General features: G+C 43.1%; 1 protein-coding gene across 1 annotated transcript; it reads left to right on the forward strand.

The window, feature by feature from the left end:
* LOC144121821 (chymotrypsinogen B-like) lies at window positions 1-12422 on the forward strand. Its single transcript, XM_077655233.1, has 6 exons — window positions 1-162; window positions 5117-5309; window positions 6811-6940; window positions 9387-9525; window positions 11145-11284; window positions 11884-12422. Exons 1-6 carry the CDS (start codon window positions 78-80, stop codon window positions 12091-12093), a joined length of 897 nt encoding a protein of 298 aa, XP_077511359.1. The 5' UTR covers window positions 1-77; the 3' UTR covers window positions 12094-12422.
* The last annotated feature ends 4766 nt before the right edge of the window (window positions 12423-17188 follow it).

Raw genomic sequence — 17188 nt, forward strand, 5'->3', positions numbered from 1 at the left:
ATCGAGCATTTGTTTCTCTTTTTTCCGCTCTCGAAGAGCCTGCTGTTTCCTAGGCCTTTGACGTTAGTGGGAACGCAATGCTTCCAAATTCGTTACTGCCATTGATAACGCTCGTTGTGATAGCCTTCACCAGCGACAGAGTCGTCCGGTCTCAAGAAACGGGTGAGCGTTCTTGCTCTTATTTTCAAAGCCAGGAGAGCATTGAACGATGAACTCTCATGGGCATGCACCCACGGATGTTTCTTGTATAGGCATGGCTTATAAAGCGTTATTCTGACCGAGAGAAGGAATGCTTCAAATAGAAGAGGTGCGATATTTTCAAGTCCTTCTGTTCGGCCCGAACTGACGAACTACTAGATAATATAAGTGAGAAAATTGGGCATTTGCGTCCTGTCGATCGGAAAGTTAAGGGTACTCCACACTGCACTCAGTAGACTTACATTTAGTTAGCGCAGAGGAACAACTTTTGACTCATAGATTTTTCCTTTATTCGTCATTTCATTGTTAACATTGTTCAAAGCTCTGCTAAAGCATTAACACTTGTTTCTATGTTCGGTCAGATGAACTCAAATTTTCAAAAAAATATTTGTTTCCATTTTGATATTGATTTTGCTTTCTTCTACGCAAAAGTACTCGTTTAGGCATTTCATCTTCCTGATGGCTAGATAGGACGTACTTAGGCTCCGTGCTTCTGGTTTAGTTGCTACAGTTCGTTCATGTGGTTTTCCAAACCGCTGATAAAATCAAGGACTGAGCAATCTTGATACGTGAAACGAATATGTGAACATATCGATGCACTTTTGCTCTACTGTATCCCGTTTTTCATTTGTAGCCAGACAGTTTCCGAGTATGGGAGCTGCAGTAGTACTGATTTTTTTCAGGCAATCATAAAAATAAAACATAACTGAAATTGTGCTCGTGCACGTGTAGCTGTCCTTATTGAAGACTTAAATATCCAACATCTTTACTGGCCTGAAAGGTCACCTGTAATAACAAAAATATCTATGAAACGGCTCACATTTTCATAGCATTACACCATTAACATCCAAGAGATTAAGTAACGCGTTGTTGCACAATCGGAATTAGAAACATTCTCTACGAATGCTGCCCGTACCGAAGTCTGTGGACGTAGATTTTACACTGGAATGTGCTAAGTCTGTTCTTTTGCTAGTGGTCGCTATAAACCAAGATGCGGATTTTATAATGTAGCTATATATAAAGATCTCAACTTTGGAAGGTGGTCGTTTCGATGAAAATATCGGTAAGCGTAATGAACTACCGAGCATTCATCGAGAAAAAGAGGAAGTTCCACCGCTGGTAATATACGTGTTTTACGTGGTATTAAAGGTAGCAGATGTGAAGCAAAACAAAAAAAATGCTCAGTGTTAAAATGCAAAATTAGCGATGTTTTTATTTTTTACTTTTATTCTATGCGATTTGAATAATAAACTAAGATGACATCAAAGACGCTAAAAATAATGTTGTAAAGCAACGATGTGAGCTGAATGTTAAGCTGAAACAATTCGTAAAAGAGGTAAATTTCTGGCAAAGCATATTCCTTGTAAATAATAAAGTACCATATGTCTTGGCTGAGCTTTTACGTCTCTTTGAAAGCGATTTTGCATCATGAACTCTTCTTCGGAGCATTACGCTGGGCTATCACACATATTGCCATTGATGACGTGTTTCAAATTGCGGTTAATTTCTGTAATTATCACAGACCTGTGTTGGCGTGATTACACACTGTTTGAACCATGTAGCCCACTCAAGAGTTAATGGGATTCAATAATTCTAATATTTCATAGTAAACGTTGATTGTTTGGCCATTCGTGTCTGTCTTCATGTTCTAGAGCAAAGCAAACACGTTCACTTATAAACTTTCATTGAAAAATGAAAATGTTTTTTCTACGTAGTATCCAAAGAAGCATTTTGCGACCAAATTTACCTACTTCGAAACCCTGTGTATGCCTCCTTTGTTTGCGCAATGAGATACGTTTTTAAACGAAATTTCACAGGCGCTGTGAGCCCATTGTAAAAATGATGGATCTTAAACATCAGCCTTACTACGCCCACTGCATGACGAACGTGAATCGATGCCTCTCTGAATAAAACTATCCTCTACCAGTTGTGGCCAACTTATCCCCGCAGACTCCATATTAAAAACAGCCGGCCTGGCTCACTCATTCCGCCTGCTGTGCTTGCTTCTTTTAGAATCGACTTTGTACCAGTAAAAAATCATTCATTATCATGCGTTAGTTCTAGAAGCACTGTCCTTGCCCATTTCTTCACTTTGATTTGAAATATTTTAACGCGAAAGCCTTTAATGGCTCATCGTTGTCCGTCCATCCGTCCGTCTGCGAAATCTGTCACTCTACAGCTGTAAATCAAATGAAATCTACTCGATAAGAAGAAAAATCCTTGTGCACCGCGGGATTCGAACCACCATTCAACCGTTCCGCAGCCGAGCGTGCTAACCACTACTCGACTTCCTGCAAACGCATATGTATTCTCCTGGCCCGTTGTGTAGCAAGACGAGGCGGGAGAGTGTCTTAGTGTTTAAGATTCACAAACAATTAATTGTGTACTTAATCAACATCTTAACTATACAACGGTGACACAAGCAGCAGCACTACGCTAAAGGCTTTCGCCACACCGCACTTTAGGTCAACATGCGCCGCCCTGAATTTTTTCAGTCACTAGACTCTTTTCCCTTACGCAGTGTGTTGTAGCCCTCCCCCTTAATGTTACGCCTAACAGTTTGTTTTCCATAGCTTGCTTCGTTGTTCTCAGACTATGCGCTACAAAATTATACGCGCTCTGCACCGTACGACGACCAGCGCGAACAATCTGGGATGAAAAAGGCTGACAGAACACTGTATTTGCAAACTTATTTTCACGGGAAGTTATTTGAAACTGAGCTAGGATCGACACATTCCCGGTTTGGCGCACGACTGACCACATTTAAGCTTCGACTGAGAGTCCGAAACCACAGGCCGCGTGTACTACCCGCGAACTTCGGTACGTGGTTGTTCTTGTGTGGCATAATTTGTAGCGACAGCTTTATATAGCGATACTTGGGTTTAGCGTTGTAGTAGTAGTAATGGCAGTAGTAGTAGTCGGCGCACCCGGAGGGTGGTAACCACAGGAGAGGAGGAGGAAGGGTTACTGTGGAAGGATCAGAGTACAGTAAGAGCGTCGGAAGGCGCAATCAGAGGATGGTTACCATGGAAGCAGGAGGAGGAGGATTACCTTCGAGAAAATGGGGTGCGGCAGAGAGCCCAACATAAGGCCGGCTTTCTCAGGAACCACACGAAAAGTAGTTAACGTGGAAAGAGGAATGTATGGCGAGAGCACAGGAATTTAGCGCACTCTGTCTACGGCTGCTGCTGCGAAACACGCCGCCTGTGTAGAGGCTGAGCGGCTGTGGCGCAGCGCGCCTGGTGTTACCGCTTTTTGAAAATGTTAGCGTCCATTCTAGTCTATCAGCATAGCCCTCTCTACCCTCTCTCAATCTCCCTATTTCTTTTTATATAATTTTCAGCGTTTGATCCTTTCTTCATATCCTACCACTACAATGGATATATCCTTCTCAATTTTATTGTTTGTTATATCTCTATCCTACCAATGCGACAAGCTCCAAAGATTGAAGGCTATGTCCCACACGCCATTATAATTTACAGGATACTTTCATGAAAGATTGAGAATCAGCAGTGTCATTGCCCGCTGTGCCAGACTGCGCGCGTCTGTGACTGCAGCTTTCGCTTTAAGTGGAGCCACATTTTACTTATTTCCCTGTCACGTAGGAATTGCCGTCGTCTGGGCAAGCACCCTGAGGTTTTCCCTCCCTTGTTCCCTTTGTGATTAGTTATACACCTTGTTGTTGGTACTTCGGAACTAGCCTTGGTGAAAACAAAAGCACCTTTAGAATTCAGAAGATGCAGCACTGCTCTTTTTCGGTGGCACGAAGAATTCTAGCCCCCCATTCACCACAAACCGAAACTGCCAGGTCATTCATAGCATTGTACCACACCCACAAGGAAACTTCACTCAATAACGGTAGATTTAGTCTTACTTCCAGGTCAGATGACGCTGTGTCAGCCTCCCAACTTGTATTAGATGCATGAGGGCACATTGCAAAGTGGATACTAAGTTGGATAGTGAGTGTGCATGCGTGCACTGAAGAGCTTCAAGCTTCCCCTAACGCGCACCGAGAGGGCCAGTATTATTTGTCTCAGGCTACAAGTTCCGCAAAATAACTTTTGTTAATTTGACGCAGACGACGTGACTATTGAACCGGCAACCTTAAGGATATTTTCTTAGAAAAGGGTCGCTATTGTTATTATGTCCTAGCATTCACTGGTGACGAAGACAACGATGAAGACCACATGAACGTGGTGCCAATAAAGCGTGGGGCGAAATCGAAACAGTTTATCACTTTCCCCTTTCCTGTCGGCGGTTTGCTTCTCCGCAAAAAAGTGCATCTGCAGATTTCCATCGCACGATTAGGGCTTCGTCTTTCATTTCCAGTTCTTCTCTCATTTAGAGCAAGCGCGAAAGGATACGTTCTAAAACAAGTGTGCTATTATCTGCATAATTCGACCATTGTGTCAGGGTGACTCCTTTTTTATAATTCTCGAAATTGTAATAAAAATTTCAACCTCGACTACCTTAAATGTGTCAACGTTTGAAAACTGTTTGAAAGTGCAAGGCAGTCTGGCCAATGCCGCACTGCAGGTATGTGCTAATACAGTAGAGGACCACAACAACAACAACAACAACAGCGCAAAAACGAAAACGTGAACCTGATTTCATGGGATTCACGTAAAGGTTACAAATTCTAGGATGCCTCAACGCGGCATGCAGCGCGCGAGCTTACTGATCATGAAATGTTTATTACTTAGAACGCTAAATATTAGAGCAGAGTTAACTAGCTTACAGGGTAGCACATTGGTCTGTTCTCGGAAGCCAGCAAGCACTGGCTTTACTAATCTGCTAAAGCCTTCTTTATACATCATAAACATCAATTTTATACATTCCTGATAGGCTTTGTTCGACGCCCTGTATATTGTAACGCTTGATTCAAATCTCGATTTGTTTTCTCCATTGTTTAACGCAGGTAGTCAGTGCGGCACACCTGAGATCGTTGTTGATCCTACAAGGGTTAGGACGAATGCCGTGCCTGAAGACGCAGACCATGGCGTTTGGCCCTGGATGGCAGCTCTCCACCTGAACGCTCCGTCGGAGAGCCACTTCTGCGACGGAGTACTCATCAGCGACAGGCATATACTTACGGCAGCACACTGCATAGAGTGAGTGGCTTTGGCACTGAACGGTATAGGCAAGAAGCAAACTAAGCGTCTTTGCGTTGAATGTAATGTCACGTAATGCATTCCGTTTCTTGTTTATTTCGGTGTCCATCAGCGTAGTTAGAAATGTTGTTTTCTTTTACTTTTTACTTGGACACCACGAGCAGCCCTCTTGTGTAAGTGGAACTAGTCTGATAGGAAAGATATCTAGAGCGAGAAAACGAATTGCAGAATACTACTATATGACGCCGCGGCAGTAATTGCGACATTGCTATGGTAATGGAGCTAATCTCTTTACAATTGTTTTTCTGGACAGCTCTTGGTCGCGGGAACGTGACGGGACGAATATCAACTACACAATTTTTTTAATGCTACAGGGTAGCGCTGCGCTATAACATCCCGCCTTTTTGTATCCGTGCGGCGATACGGAGGTCGGAGGCGTTGTTTCTTACTCCTTGTAGAGGTGAGGAAAAATTTAGCGTGATAGCTGCTTCTGGGAAGACACGATTAACTTCGACGAGCATGCGAAATCTGTGTAGCTTTCTAATGCAGCAGAATCACTGAGTTAAGTGAACACCCATGAATCGCCGCTTGCTTGCATTTAAAACGTGCTGTAGCTTGTTGAGGTCCCAAAAGTACCTGGAATAGCTACATCCGCTATTGTCGACATGTTCTCTAAGATACTGTGCTATATTCCTGACACGAGAAACTGAGCCTGTCTCGCGCTCATCCCACAGCGTTTTTGTTAGGGCATCGAGAAATACAGCCGCCAGCGCCATTCTCCTAAGCTAGGATATCCCTGATATTCGCGGATTTCGTTCAGCATGCACCGTTTTATCATAGATAAAGAAATTCACCGCGTATAGTCAGTATGCAGATATTGCAGGGAATATGTAAAGTAATTTTAAAAAAAGGCTTTTTAGGTATGAAGACTGCTTCTGCGACAGAATGATGCCAGCGTCGGCGGATGTCAGAAAAGATGTGAATAAAGTTAGCTTCTTAGCCGGTCGACTTATGTCGGTTAATTAAGTTTTTAACTATAACATTTAAATGCCTGATTTGCAATTAGATAGTTTATGTTTGAAAACATATGCGTGGCCCAAATAAAGCCTTCATTAGAAGTTAGCACTCGTGTAGTGTTCTATTCTCTTCTACGTCCAAGTGCGTTTGCTCACAGATGTTCATAACCATCAGCACTTAAATCATTAAAGCGTCTATCATTGATGGACGTATAAAGCTTAAACAGACCCGGACATAGAAGAGGAATATACAGTGAAATTGTCGGGATGTCTGTCTGCGTTGCTCATCTGTGTTAGCGACCTCATTGTTCATCACGAAAGACCAGCAAGAACGCGAAATCATTTTCACAGATTCGATCACTGATTATGAAATATTTTTGTACACTATAAAGGAAGGCAGGGAAATGGAGACTTTGTTTTGGTGTTTTTCCGAAGAGTCATGTACCTGCACCAATAAATGCACCGATGTGGCTCTTGCCTTACAGCGCCAAGCTGTCCAGTGAGGTGCGCGTCCATCTCGGCTCGCATTTCACCAACCTGAGGCTGCCCGGCGAGCAGGTCATCGAGGCGTCGGAGATATGCGTGCACAAGCGCTTCCGCAGCGGACAGGAAATGGTGCGTGTCGGAAGTATACTTACGCCTACAACACAGGAGAGGACTCACGAATGGGGAGTTGCAATGGGCACAGCAGAGCTTTATTCGGTTCACTCCTCCTTATGAATTTATGATTTCAAATGTGGCTTCTCATGTTTTAGAATTGTACTATTTGCGCTACTCGGACATATCTCTACTTCTGCACGTTGATAAAAATCTGCTATGTGTATTGGCCGTGAGCATAATAATTGCATCAGCGTATTTACTCTTCGGATTAGTAGCTTCGGATTAGGATTAGTTATATGACATATCTTCTACGCCATTATATATTGGACACCAAAATAATTTGATTTTAAGCTATTTGTAAGGTTTCTGTGCTCACAGCCTGCTATTGTTGATTCTATAGCAGCCGTTAGGGTTCAAAAAGTGCCCTGTTTTGCAGTTGTCTATGTAGTTCTTTTTGAGTTACAGTGATTTCTAACGCAATTCAATTAATCAACCTGGAAGTATACTCATTGAAATTATCTTGTTCCAACATTAACCAACAAGTTCCACGGCTCGCAGACACTGCGGGCGATCGCTAGAGTTGCATTATTACTTTATTTCTTCCGCCACTGGTGGCCGTTCCGATCGCCGAGTAACATCGGTAAGCTGCAGTTGAAATTCAAGCCGTCAAAGATTTTTCGCGCTCCCCGAAGCAGATTTTTCTTCATTACAATGCGGAAGTGCAGCATAGCCTGGCTTGAAGTGGCACAGTTCATGTCCAGCAGCCGTGTAAATTTTAGAATGTGCTGGATGCGCGATACGGGAATCTCCGTTAGCTTTTCCTTATCTCGTAGCAGCCTTACTACATTCCAACTGCTTGCCCTCCCTGCTACACTGTTGGTGTCTCAGCTTTCCACAGTCGGACAATGTTGCTTTGTTCTTTCTGATCTGAGGCAGTTATTGCTGCGTTTTTATTTTTTTCAGAGCTCTACCCGAACATAAGGAGCTATAGCTAAAATATGTACCTATCTTGCATATACGTACACTCCTCCATTAGTAGTGAAAAGAGCTCGGCCTGGGGCTGATTGGTATTTCATCGCATGCTAGAAGAGGTCTGGCTAGCTTATATGAGAGCGCCGGGTGGGAGGAGCTCACAGATACTCTGGACGAAACGGTGCTCTCAACTTCACAATATGAGGTTACTAGGAGGTGCATTACGAGGCTCTTTCTGCATCACACTTGGGAATTTCAGCCGATACCTCTCATCGGCCTGACAACCTAACGTCCGGTATATGCCCTTCTTTACCTTCAGGAAAACGACGGGATTTATTGAAGCAAATGCTTCTGCGATGTAAACTGATTTTTAGGCCCACACACAGTGCGGTGGATAAATATTACAGATATGTCGTCTTTTCGTCATGTCTTCGCAGTACGTCTCAACTGTTTTAAAACTGGTTTTCGAATACAGCCTTGATACTGTATGAGGCGGTGGACATAACTCCGACAGGAAAGGCTTGTTAACTGTTTCCTTGGGGATGGTGATGTAAGCCTTATATATCGAAAAATAATCAATGATTTGGAAAGGAGGGTACAGAAAAAAAATATTGAAGACTCATTCTTCCCACGGATTGGGGTGTGCTAGGGTGAGTGCAGACCACTTGTGCTCGATCCCCCAGTTACAATGATCGCGGTGCAGAGATTTCTGGCACCGGTATGGCCCGCGTGAAGGATTCCCTCGGTGTGCATACAGTACTAATGCACCAGCTGAGTGCTTTTTGGCAATTTGTGGGCTCCAAATTAAGTTATCTATCTGTTCACATTATATGTTGAAACCAACGAGCACAAACTGCGCGAACAAGACGGGACGTAAGGCACACAAAAGAGGACAGACAAAGCACAGACAATGCGTCTTACGTCCCGTCTTGTTCGCGCATTTTGTACTCGTTCGATTCATTATGAACCAACTAGCCCGCCAGAACGTCCTTCGTCTGTTGAAAGTGATATAGGTGCACCTGTTTTTGAAGCAACTAAGGACATGATTGTAGACCGCCACGTGTTTAAAATGTCTAACTGTCAGGAGGGGCTTCTTGAAATACGAAGCAGTGATCATATCCCTTTGTTCTCTTCCTTTTCTATCTCTCCCTCCCTTCCCCTTCCCACGTGTATGGTAGCATACCGGGCGCTGCCTAGTTAACCTCCCTGCCTTTCCGTCTTTCTCTCTCTCTTCCTAACGATCACAAAGAGGCTGTCTGAAGCGACACAAAAAGTCGTTCTTCTTTCGTCACTGACTTCCTATAAGCATACAAATGCGGTTTGAGATGCAGCTGCTCATTTCGAGCGCCGATCCGTCGTTCTTTTTTTTTTCGAAGTTGAGCGAACTGAATTGTACAGATGTAATAAGCCAAGCAACGGGCATTAAGTCCTTGGCTGTGCAGAACTAATGTAAGACAATTTTTTTTCTGATTCTGCTTCTGCATTTTAGTACGATATCGCTGTGATCAAGTTGAAGGAAGCCGCCACGATCAGCCGCACTGTTCAGCCCGTATGCTTGCCTGTGGCCAACGAAGAACTTCCTGACCGAGCACAGCTATTTGCAACTGGATGGGGAAGCAAATCTGAATGTGAGTAAGGATAATAGCATAAAGAAAAAGATTTTCAAAACCATCCTGTGTGTTTGTATAATAAAAATGCCAACTTACAGGCTAACACTCCACATTAGCAAGGCAAGGTTTGCTCTCAGCGTGGAGCCGTCCCGTTTGATAAAAAAAATTACCTCCGTTTTAACAGCATTTCTAGCGGTTTCGCTTGCGTGTTCTACTTCATGGATGTTCCACACTGGGTAGATGAGAAGGCAAAACGTGGGCCCAAGGCAATAAGCGTTTGTGAAGCCATATTCTTGTACCTCTTCTACGCGTAATATATCTGTATTATGACATCAAACAGGCTCACTGAAAGCTTCACGTAATTTAGGCTTTCTTCACCAGCAGCAAGCTCCGGGAAGAACGCGCAACGGGAAACCATTTCCAGACTTTTAGAGGCATTTATTATGACAATCGCAATCTGTTTTTAAAGATAAACAAATATTATGGTGTGGCTCTAAGAAAAAGAAAAACAGCAGAAAATTCTAAAAATCGCATTTTTTTACCTATTGTACCCTGCTTTTATCTTGCCAGACGGCACGTGTAAACCTTGACATTAGAGACGCGAAATAAAGTCTGTAGAGTGCTCTATTCAACTCTGAAAGCGGCGACTGCCGCGTCACCTATGCGACATGCCATGGCAATAATGACCGTTCCATTAACCGATATGCACAGGAGTTATTAAAACTACAGTTGAGAGTAACAAGACAGCTTTGCAAATGTTATCATCAAAATAATACGTGATAGCTATCCCAATTTCCATCAATCGCTTTTTGCCGGGAGTAGCGTTGCCTACAGTAGCGCCCCCAAATATATCAGCATTGTCCGTTTAGCTATTTATTTTTCCGAAACGTATCCAAAGATGATCTATCAAGAATAAGTAATAAAAATGCAATGCACTGAAATAGAGATAGGTATCGGCTCCCTTGAGTTGATACCAACGTGAATAACTATCTCTACAACGCTACGGTATAGTCATCAAATGCAGTATATTCCTCCCATGCATATATCATCTTATCTGTAACGAGCTAACAGAGCTTAGCGCTGTCATCCACTGAGACCTGACATTGCCAACTTAAGATATAAATTCCGGCCTAACGCACGTGTTTTGCGGTCGCCGTTGCCAGAGTGGGCTGCAGCATACCAAAATATGCCAGTTATATATATATATGTCTCTCACCGCCACTGCTGTGAGAATATTAACAATGTTTGAAAGCACAACTCATATTGGGGACACTGCAAACTTGCACAAAAAGATCAGTTTAACAAAACGAGGTAATGGCCGATTTGGTACTTCAAAGCAACATTGACCAACGCGAGACCCGAGAACGGAGCAGTTACTGTTTAATCTTTATTCTTGTGTTAGTGTCTCGCATTGATTGATGTCCCATAAATAAAAACCCCCTCGCGACAAGCAGTGAAATTATTAGCCAGAATAATAAGCCTGCAACTCTTCATTGTGCGGCATGATACGAGAAATCGTGTAGTGTCTTCAGCAGATGGCGGTATAAAGGTGACCTGCTTGCAGCACATTTTCAAATGGTTTTGTTGATGAAAGGAATGAATACAAAGCAAATTTAGGTAATAAAACTTCCACGCAGGTTCAAATTGTTCCCGGGCTAAAACATTAAAGCAAATGACGACCAAGTCAATTGCAAACAGCCGTTGCTTGGATTACTTCAACAAGACTGCCGATCCATCGATACTCTGCGCCAAAGTGAGGGAGGCGCCTTCTCTCTTCGTAAGTGCTTGCAGTACTCGCTCCTCCGTAGCAGTCCTTAAGATTACGCGCGCTACGCTCGCATTTGAAAAAAAGCGAAGCGCACGTTGTAAGGAACTCTGTTTAAATAAAGTATGCCAATTTATATTGATAAAAAGGTTTTTTGTGGGGAAAATAGATAGCTAGGTATTGATATCGGTAAATTGTAGAGAGCCGTTTGTATGGGTGCAAATAACAGAGTACTGTGCACTCTTTCGCACCTGTATTGGTCGCCTCGCCTTTATGCTCGAGAAATTTGTAGCGTGATCATTTGTAATATATTCCTAGCCGAATTATAGTCGAATTAAATTATATAAGTTGAGCGACTCTGTATGCCGGAGGTCTTTTATCAGCAATCCTTTTCACTAAGTTCAGTGAACTAGGCTCTTTGTCCTAGGAACTGAGGCTTCCCGAAGACTTGAAAAAGCTACAATATATGTGAAACGTGTTTACAGAAAGGTAACCTGAGCTGATAATGTCTCTGAAAAGAATTGAATTATGTGCAGAAATTATATAAAACTAAACAAAGACAGTCTTAGCATTTGGCGGACTTTTAAGGTTTTCAATGTACTTCATTCCAGGGAGATACTGGAAGCCCAATAGTGGGCTACTGCGCACCGTTTTACTGGGTGGTCTATGGAGTTGTGTCCGACGGTCCACGCCGCGACGGCTTCGAGCACTTGCCTCTCATCGCCACTAAGGTGTCGCATTACACCGAGAATTTCATCTACCCTTACATGAACGCAAGGAGCCCTTCCAAGGTTCAAAGGATATGTGCATCCCGACGATGAAGTGCACGTCGCCGTTGCTTTCCGTTAGCGGGGTCCAGGGAGCGGGAAGAGATAACAGGGCCAACGCCGGCCATCTTGGCAGCAACTGCGGTAACACTGGAATGGTGTTGCCAGCGCTCTTATGATGATCAACCTGTGCAACCTGAAAGGGTTTCCTGACCTTCCTGCGGGACTTGGCACAACGCGCTAGTTTGGAATTTGCATAACAAGTGAATGCAATATTAGCGTGCTTATTGTTTTGTGCACCATGAAATAAGTCCCCTGTTACAAGCCCTTACAGAAGAAAAAGACATACTCTTTGCGTTGAATAAAATGATTATCTCAGGGAAGGATTTTTCGCGATATATGTCATAAGTCGAACATTTCATGTTTAGCGTTGTTTATGAGAGGTGGAATCGGCTTAATTATATACAAGATGAAGAACCAACTGACCTTGTATTTTTAAGTGCTGACAAGTAAATGCGACGTTTTGTTGCAGCGATTGCGTATTTGTGGCTTGTCAGTCAGATCTCAAATGCAATAGGAGATTGTCGCCACCGTTGCTTATGTACGCCAGCGCATCACGTGTCCATGAAGAGCAAGACATAGAAGTCACGTACAAAAAGTGAGCGGTGTCTTGACATAACATTTGCACACATTTTATTTATTCGTTAGCATAAGAAAAAATTCAAACACTAGCAAAGCTTTGTCCCTAAATATAGCAAAACACAGATCGGTCCCATACGTTTGTAAGAATAACGGAGTTTTCCTACTTCGGTAATGGATCCCAAATAGGGACTAAATCATGGTTACAGAAAAGAAGGGGAGAATAAAATATGGGCAGAGCTGGCCTTGCAAACTGTGCCGGCCCGACCTAATCACGACCGCCACCTGCCACAAAGACGGAGAATTATACGAAACGCTTAATACTTTGTGCCTCCTGACTTTAATATGCCAGACGAAAAATTGGTTGACCGGAGCTCACGTCCCCATCCTGGTTCGGAGAGAGCAAAGAAGTGCATTAGCTTTTCGGACCTCATATGCAACATATCTTAAAATGAAGTGACTGAGTGCGCTGTCCATCCTACTGTGCTTCTGAAGTCAAGTTTGAAAAGCATAAGCGAGCAGGCAGCTCGTGAGTTTCAATTTTTATTCCAGTCAAGATTGCTCCGTTTAATGAAGCATTAAACCAAACGGGTTATTGCTTTATTACCCATGCATTTCGAAACATGTTTATAGGCCGCTTTCTCAGGAACTACTGCAAATAGCGCATTACGGTTCGATTCACTGTATTCACGATTTTGACCTTGTTTTAGTTAAGCAGAAGTGTTTGTAGCAAACATTCACAGGTTTCTAGTTTTTTACAAAATGTATTTTTCTGACTTTTTTAAATACTGTTTTAAAATGTTTGTTAATTTGGGTAATTAGGCAAATGCGGATTTGTGCCCTAGCATAACGTTTATTGTCGCTTGGAGCTACGACCTACTAGGTAGTTCCAGGGTACCACCTCATTACCACCCCGACTTCTTCCGTTTAGCTAGAGTACAAGCATCAGTCGAATCACGCTCTCCTCCTAACCGCCGCTTTTCATTGCGCTTACCTCGGGGGCTTAGACGTGGTCCCACCTAATTAGCGCCCCAGGTTCTCCTCTGGTTACCATCGGCTGCATCTAGGCAATTAAGCCACCTGGTTGGCAGGCTTGCAGTGGCGCAGCGGCAAAAGGCAGGTGCTAGAGCAGGTGTTGCCATCGGTGGGATTTGGGTTACTTGAGCTGGGTTGCGACCCAGGTTGCGGTTCCCGGGGAGCCTCTAGCGATTAAACGGAATGCCGCCTGACACGGTGGACTTATCGCTCACCACCCGGTGGGCAGGTTAGCAGCCTGCCACAAAATTGGATTCAGTAAAACAGACAGAATGGCAAACAAAAGAAAAATTATGCGGAATAGCTTAGCTATTCGAGGTACATCATCATCACAATTATCAGCCTGACTACGCCCAATGCAGGGCAAAGGCCTCCCCATGTCTCTCCAATTAACCCTGTCTTTTGCGAGCTGCGTACAACCTATGCCTGCAAACTTCCCAATCTCATCCGCCCACATAACCTTCTGCCGCCCCCTACTACGCTTGCCTTCTCTTGGAATCCACTCCATCACCCTTAAGGACCAGTGGTTATCTTGCCTTCGCATTACATGCCCTGACTAAGCCGTTTTCTTTCTCTTGATTTCGAATAGGATGTTATTAACACGTGTTTGTTCTTTCATTCATTCTGCACGCTTGCGGTCTCTTAGCGTTACACCTATCGTTTTTCATGCCATGGCTCGATTCGTTACTTTAACTTAAGCTGAACCCTTTTCGTTAGCCTCCACGTTTGTGCCCCGTCGGTGAGTACCGGTAAGATACACCTGTTGTACACATTTCTCTTGAGAGATACAGGTAAACTGCTAGTCATGATCTGAGAGAACCTGCCATATAGGCTCCATTTCATTCTTATCGTTCTAGTTACATCCCCCTCATTATCCGTATCAGCTTTCACTACCTGCCCTAAGTAGACGTATTCCTTTACAACTTCCAGCACCTCGCTGCCAATTTTGAACTGCTGTTCTCCTTCTACACTGTTGAACACTACTTTGGATTTCTGCAAAAAAATTTTTAGATCCACCGTTCTGCTCTGTCCGCCTATCTATTTCATTGATTGAGATTTGCAGTTCATTTCCTCAGTGGCTCAGCAAGGCAATGTCATCAATGAATCGCAGATTATTTAAGTATTCTCCATTAAATTTTATCTCCAACTGTTCCCACTTCAAGCCTCGGAATACCTCCTGTACAAAGGCGGTGAATAGGACCTACAGTTGCTGGACGCGCTTCCTTATTGGAAGTTTATTGGTGACTTTATTGAGGACTATTATAGCCGTGCAGTTCCTATATATATCTTCTAGTATTTTGACATAAGGTTCTTCTACACCCTGATTGCGCCATGATTTTATGACTGCTGAGGTTTCCAATGAGTCACATGCTTTCTCGTAATGAATGAAGGCTATATATAGGGGTCGGTTATATTCTGTGCATTTCTCTATCACCTGATTGAGAGTGTGAATATGATCTATTGTGAAGTATCTATTGTGACGCTCCTCCAAACTTACCCCAGCAACTCGGGTAAGCGCGGGTTAATCTGCAGCACAAGACAAGATGCCTGACTCTATTAGCGATTACCTTAGAAAATACCTTTTAGGCAACCGGAGTAAGCTGACCAATCTGCAATTTTTTATGTCCTTGGCGTCTCCTTTCTTATAAATTAGGATTATGTTTCCTTTCTTCTGAGCTTCTGGTACGGTCGATCTATTAATTTAAAATAGAGAATGACCTTCTGCATATACGGAAAATGACCCATTACGTTATAGCGTCGTACACCTAAAGCGGAGCTTAGTTTTTTGGTGATGTCAGGACGGCGCGAAAACAACAAGGACCAAAGAGGCACACGAACACAACAGGACAGGCGCCAACTAGCAACTGAGGTTTATTTGCCCAAACCCTTACATTTTATGATGCACCCGAGCCGTATCGCAGAAGCCTATTACACAAGAATAAGAGATATTGTAAACAATAATCAGAATTCAGGAAGTAGGTGCTGATTCTTACAGACCGTAAGATACATTCATGCATTCATCACTACACTCCTGATAAAAGCAAACAGGTCCCAAGATTATCCAAGCGCAAAACCAACAGGAAAGCAATTCATCCTCGCAACGAAGACCCACGCTTGGCCAAGGCAAGCTGATCGCAATTTCAAAATTCTTGATTTAATACATCGTGTGATAATGAATGAATGACCAACAACAAACTCGGAAAAAAATTATGGACATGAAAACTTAAAACCTTCGAGAAATCTTCTAGGCATCAAATAACTAAAACAAGTGTCAAAACTTAAAAACCTTCGAGAAATCCTCTAACCGTCAAAGAACTAAAAGTATTGGATTCTACACAATTTTGGTTTGGCTGTTAAAACACAATCAGGAACAACAAACTATGCAGAAAAAACTTCAACACATTATAACCTAAAGATACCCTTCGAGAAAAGTCACCATAGCGTCACTGATTGAAATGGACAGTTTACTAACGCATGCGCTACCCGCTTTCTTAATAGAATATGCCTCTACTACTTCTCGCTCAAACTTGTCTTTACTGCTCTTCAAAAAAATTGTTTTGTCTAGTTCCGGACGACACTCTTGCAGGTTTTGCAGTGGTCTGCAAGGAAGCTTCCATGTTGGTTGTGCACATTCCGCAAGTGCTCACTGGCACGTTCATTGAATCTGCATAACCTGCCAAGAGTGTCGTCCGGAAATAGACAAAACAATTTTTTTGAAGAGCGGCAAAGACAAGTTTGAGCGAGAAGTAGTAGAGGCATATTTTATTAAGAAAGCGGGTAGCGCATGCATTAGTAAACCGTCCATTTCAATCAGTGACGCTGAGGTGGCTTTTCTCGAAGGGTATCTTTAGGTTTTAATGTGTTGAAGTTTTCTCTGCATAGTTTGTTGTTCTTGAATGTATGTTAACAGCCAAACCAGAATTGTGTAGAATCCAATACTTTTAGTTCTTTGACGGTGAGAGGATTTCTCGAAGGTTTTTAAGTTTGGCACTTGTTTTAGTTCTTTGACGCTGAGAGGATTTCTCGAAGGCTTTAAGTTTTCATGTCCATAATTTTTTCCGAGTGTGTTGTTGGTCATTCATTCAATATCACACGGTGTCTTAAGGCAGGAATTTTGATATTGCGATCTGTTTGCCTTGGCCAAGCGTGGCTTTTTGTTTTGAGGATGAATTGCTTTCCTGTTGGTTTTTCGCTTGGATAATCTTGAGACCTGTTTGCTTTTATCAGGAGTGTAGTGATGAATGCAGTGAATGTATCTTACGGTCTGTAAGAAGTAGCACCTACTTCCTCAATTCTGATTATTGTTTACAATCTGTTATTCTTGTGTGATAGGCTTCTGCTATACGGCTCGGGTGCTTCATAAAATGTAAGGGTTAGGGCGAATAAACCTCAGTTGCAAGTTGGCGCCTGTCCTGTTGTGTTCGTGTGCTTCTTTGGTCCTTGTTGTTTTCGCGCCGTCCTGACATCATCTAAA

Source organism: Amblyomma americanum, chromosome 2, assembly GCF_052857255.1.
Source record: "Amblyomma americanum isolate KBUSLIRL-KWMA chromosome 2, ASM5285725v1, whole genome shotgun sequence".
In the NCBI taxonomy this organism is placed as follows: Eukaryota; Metazoa; Arthropoda; class Arachnida; order Ixodida; family Ixodidae; genus Amblyomma; species Amblyomma americanum.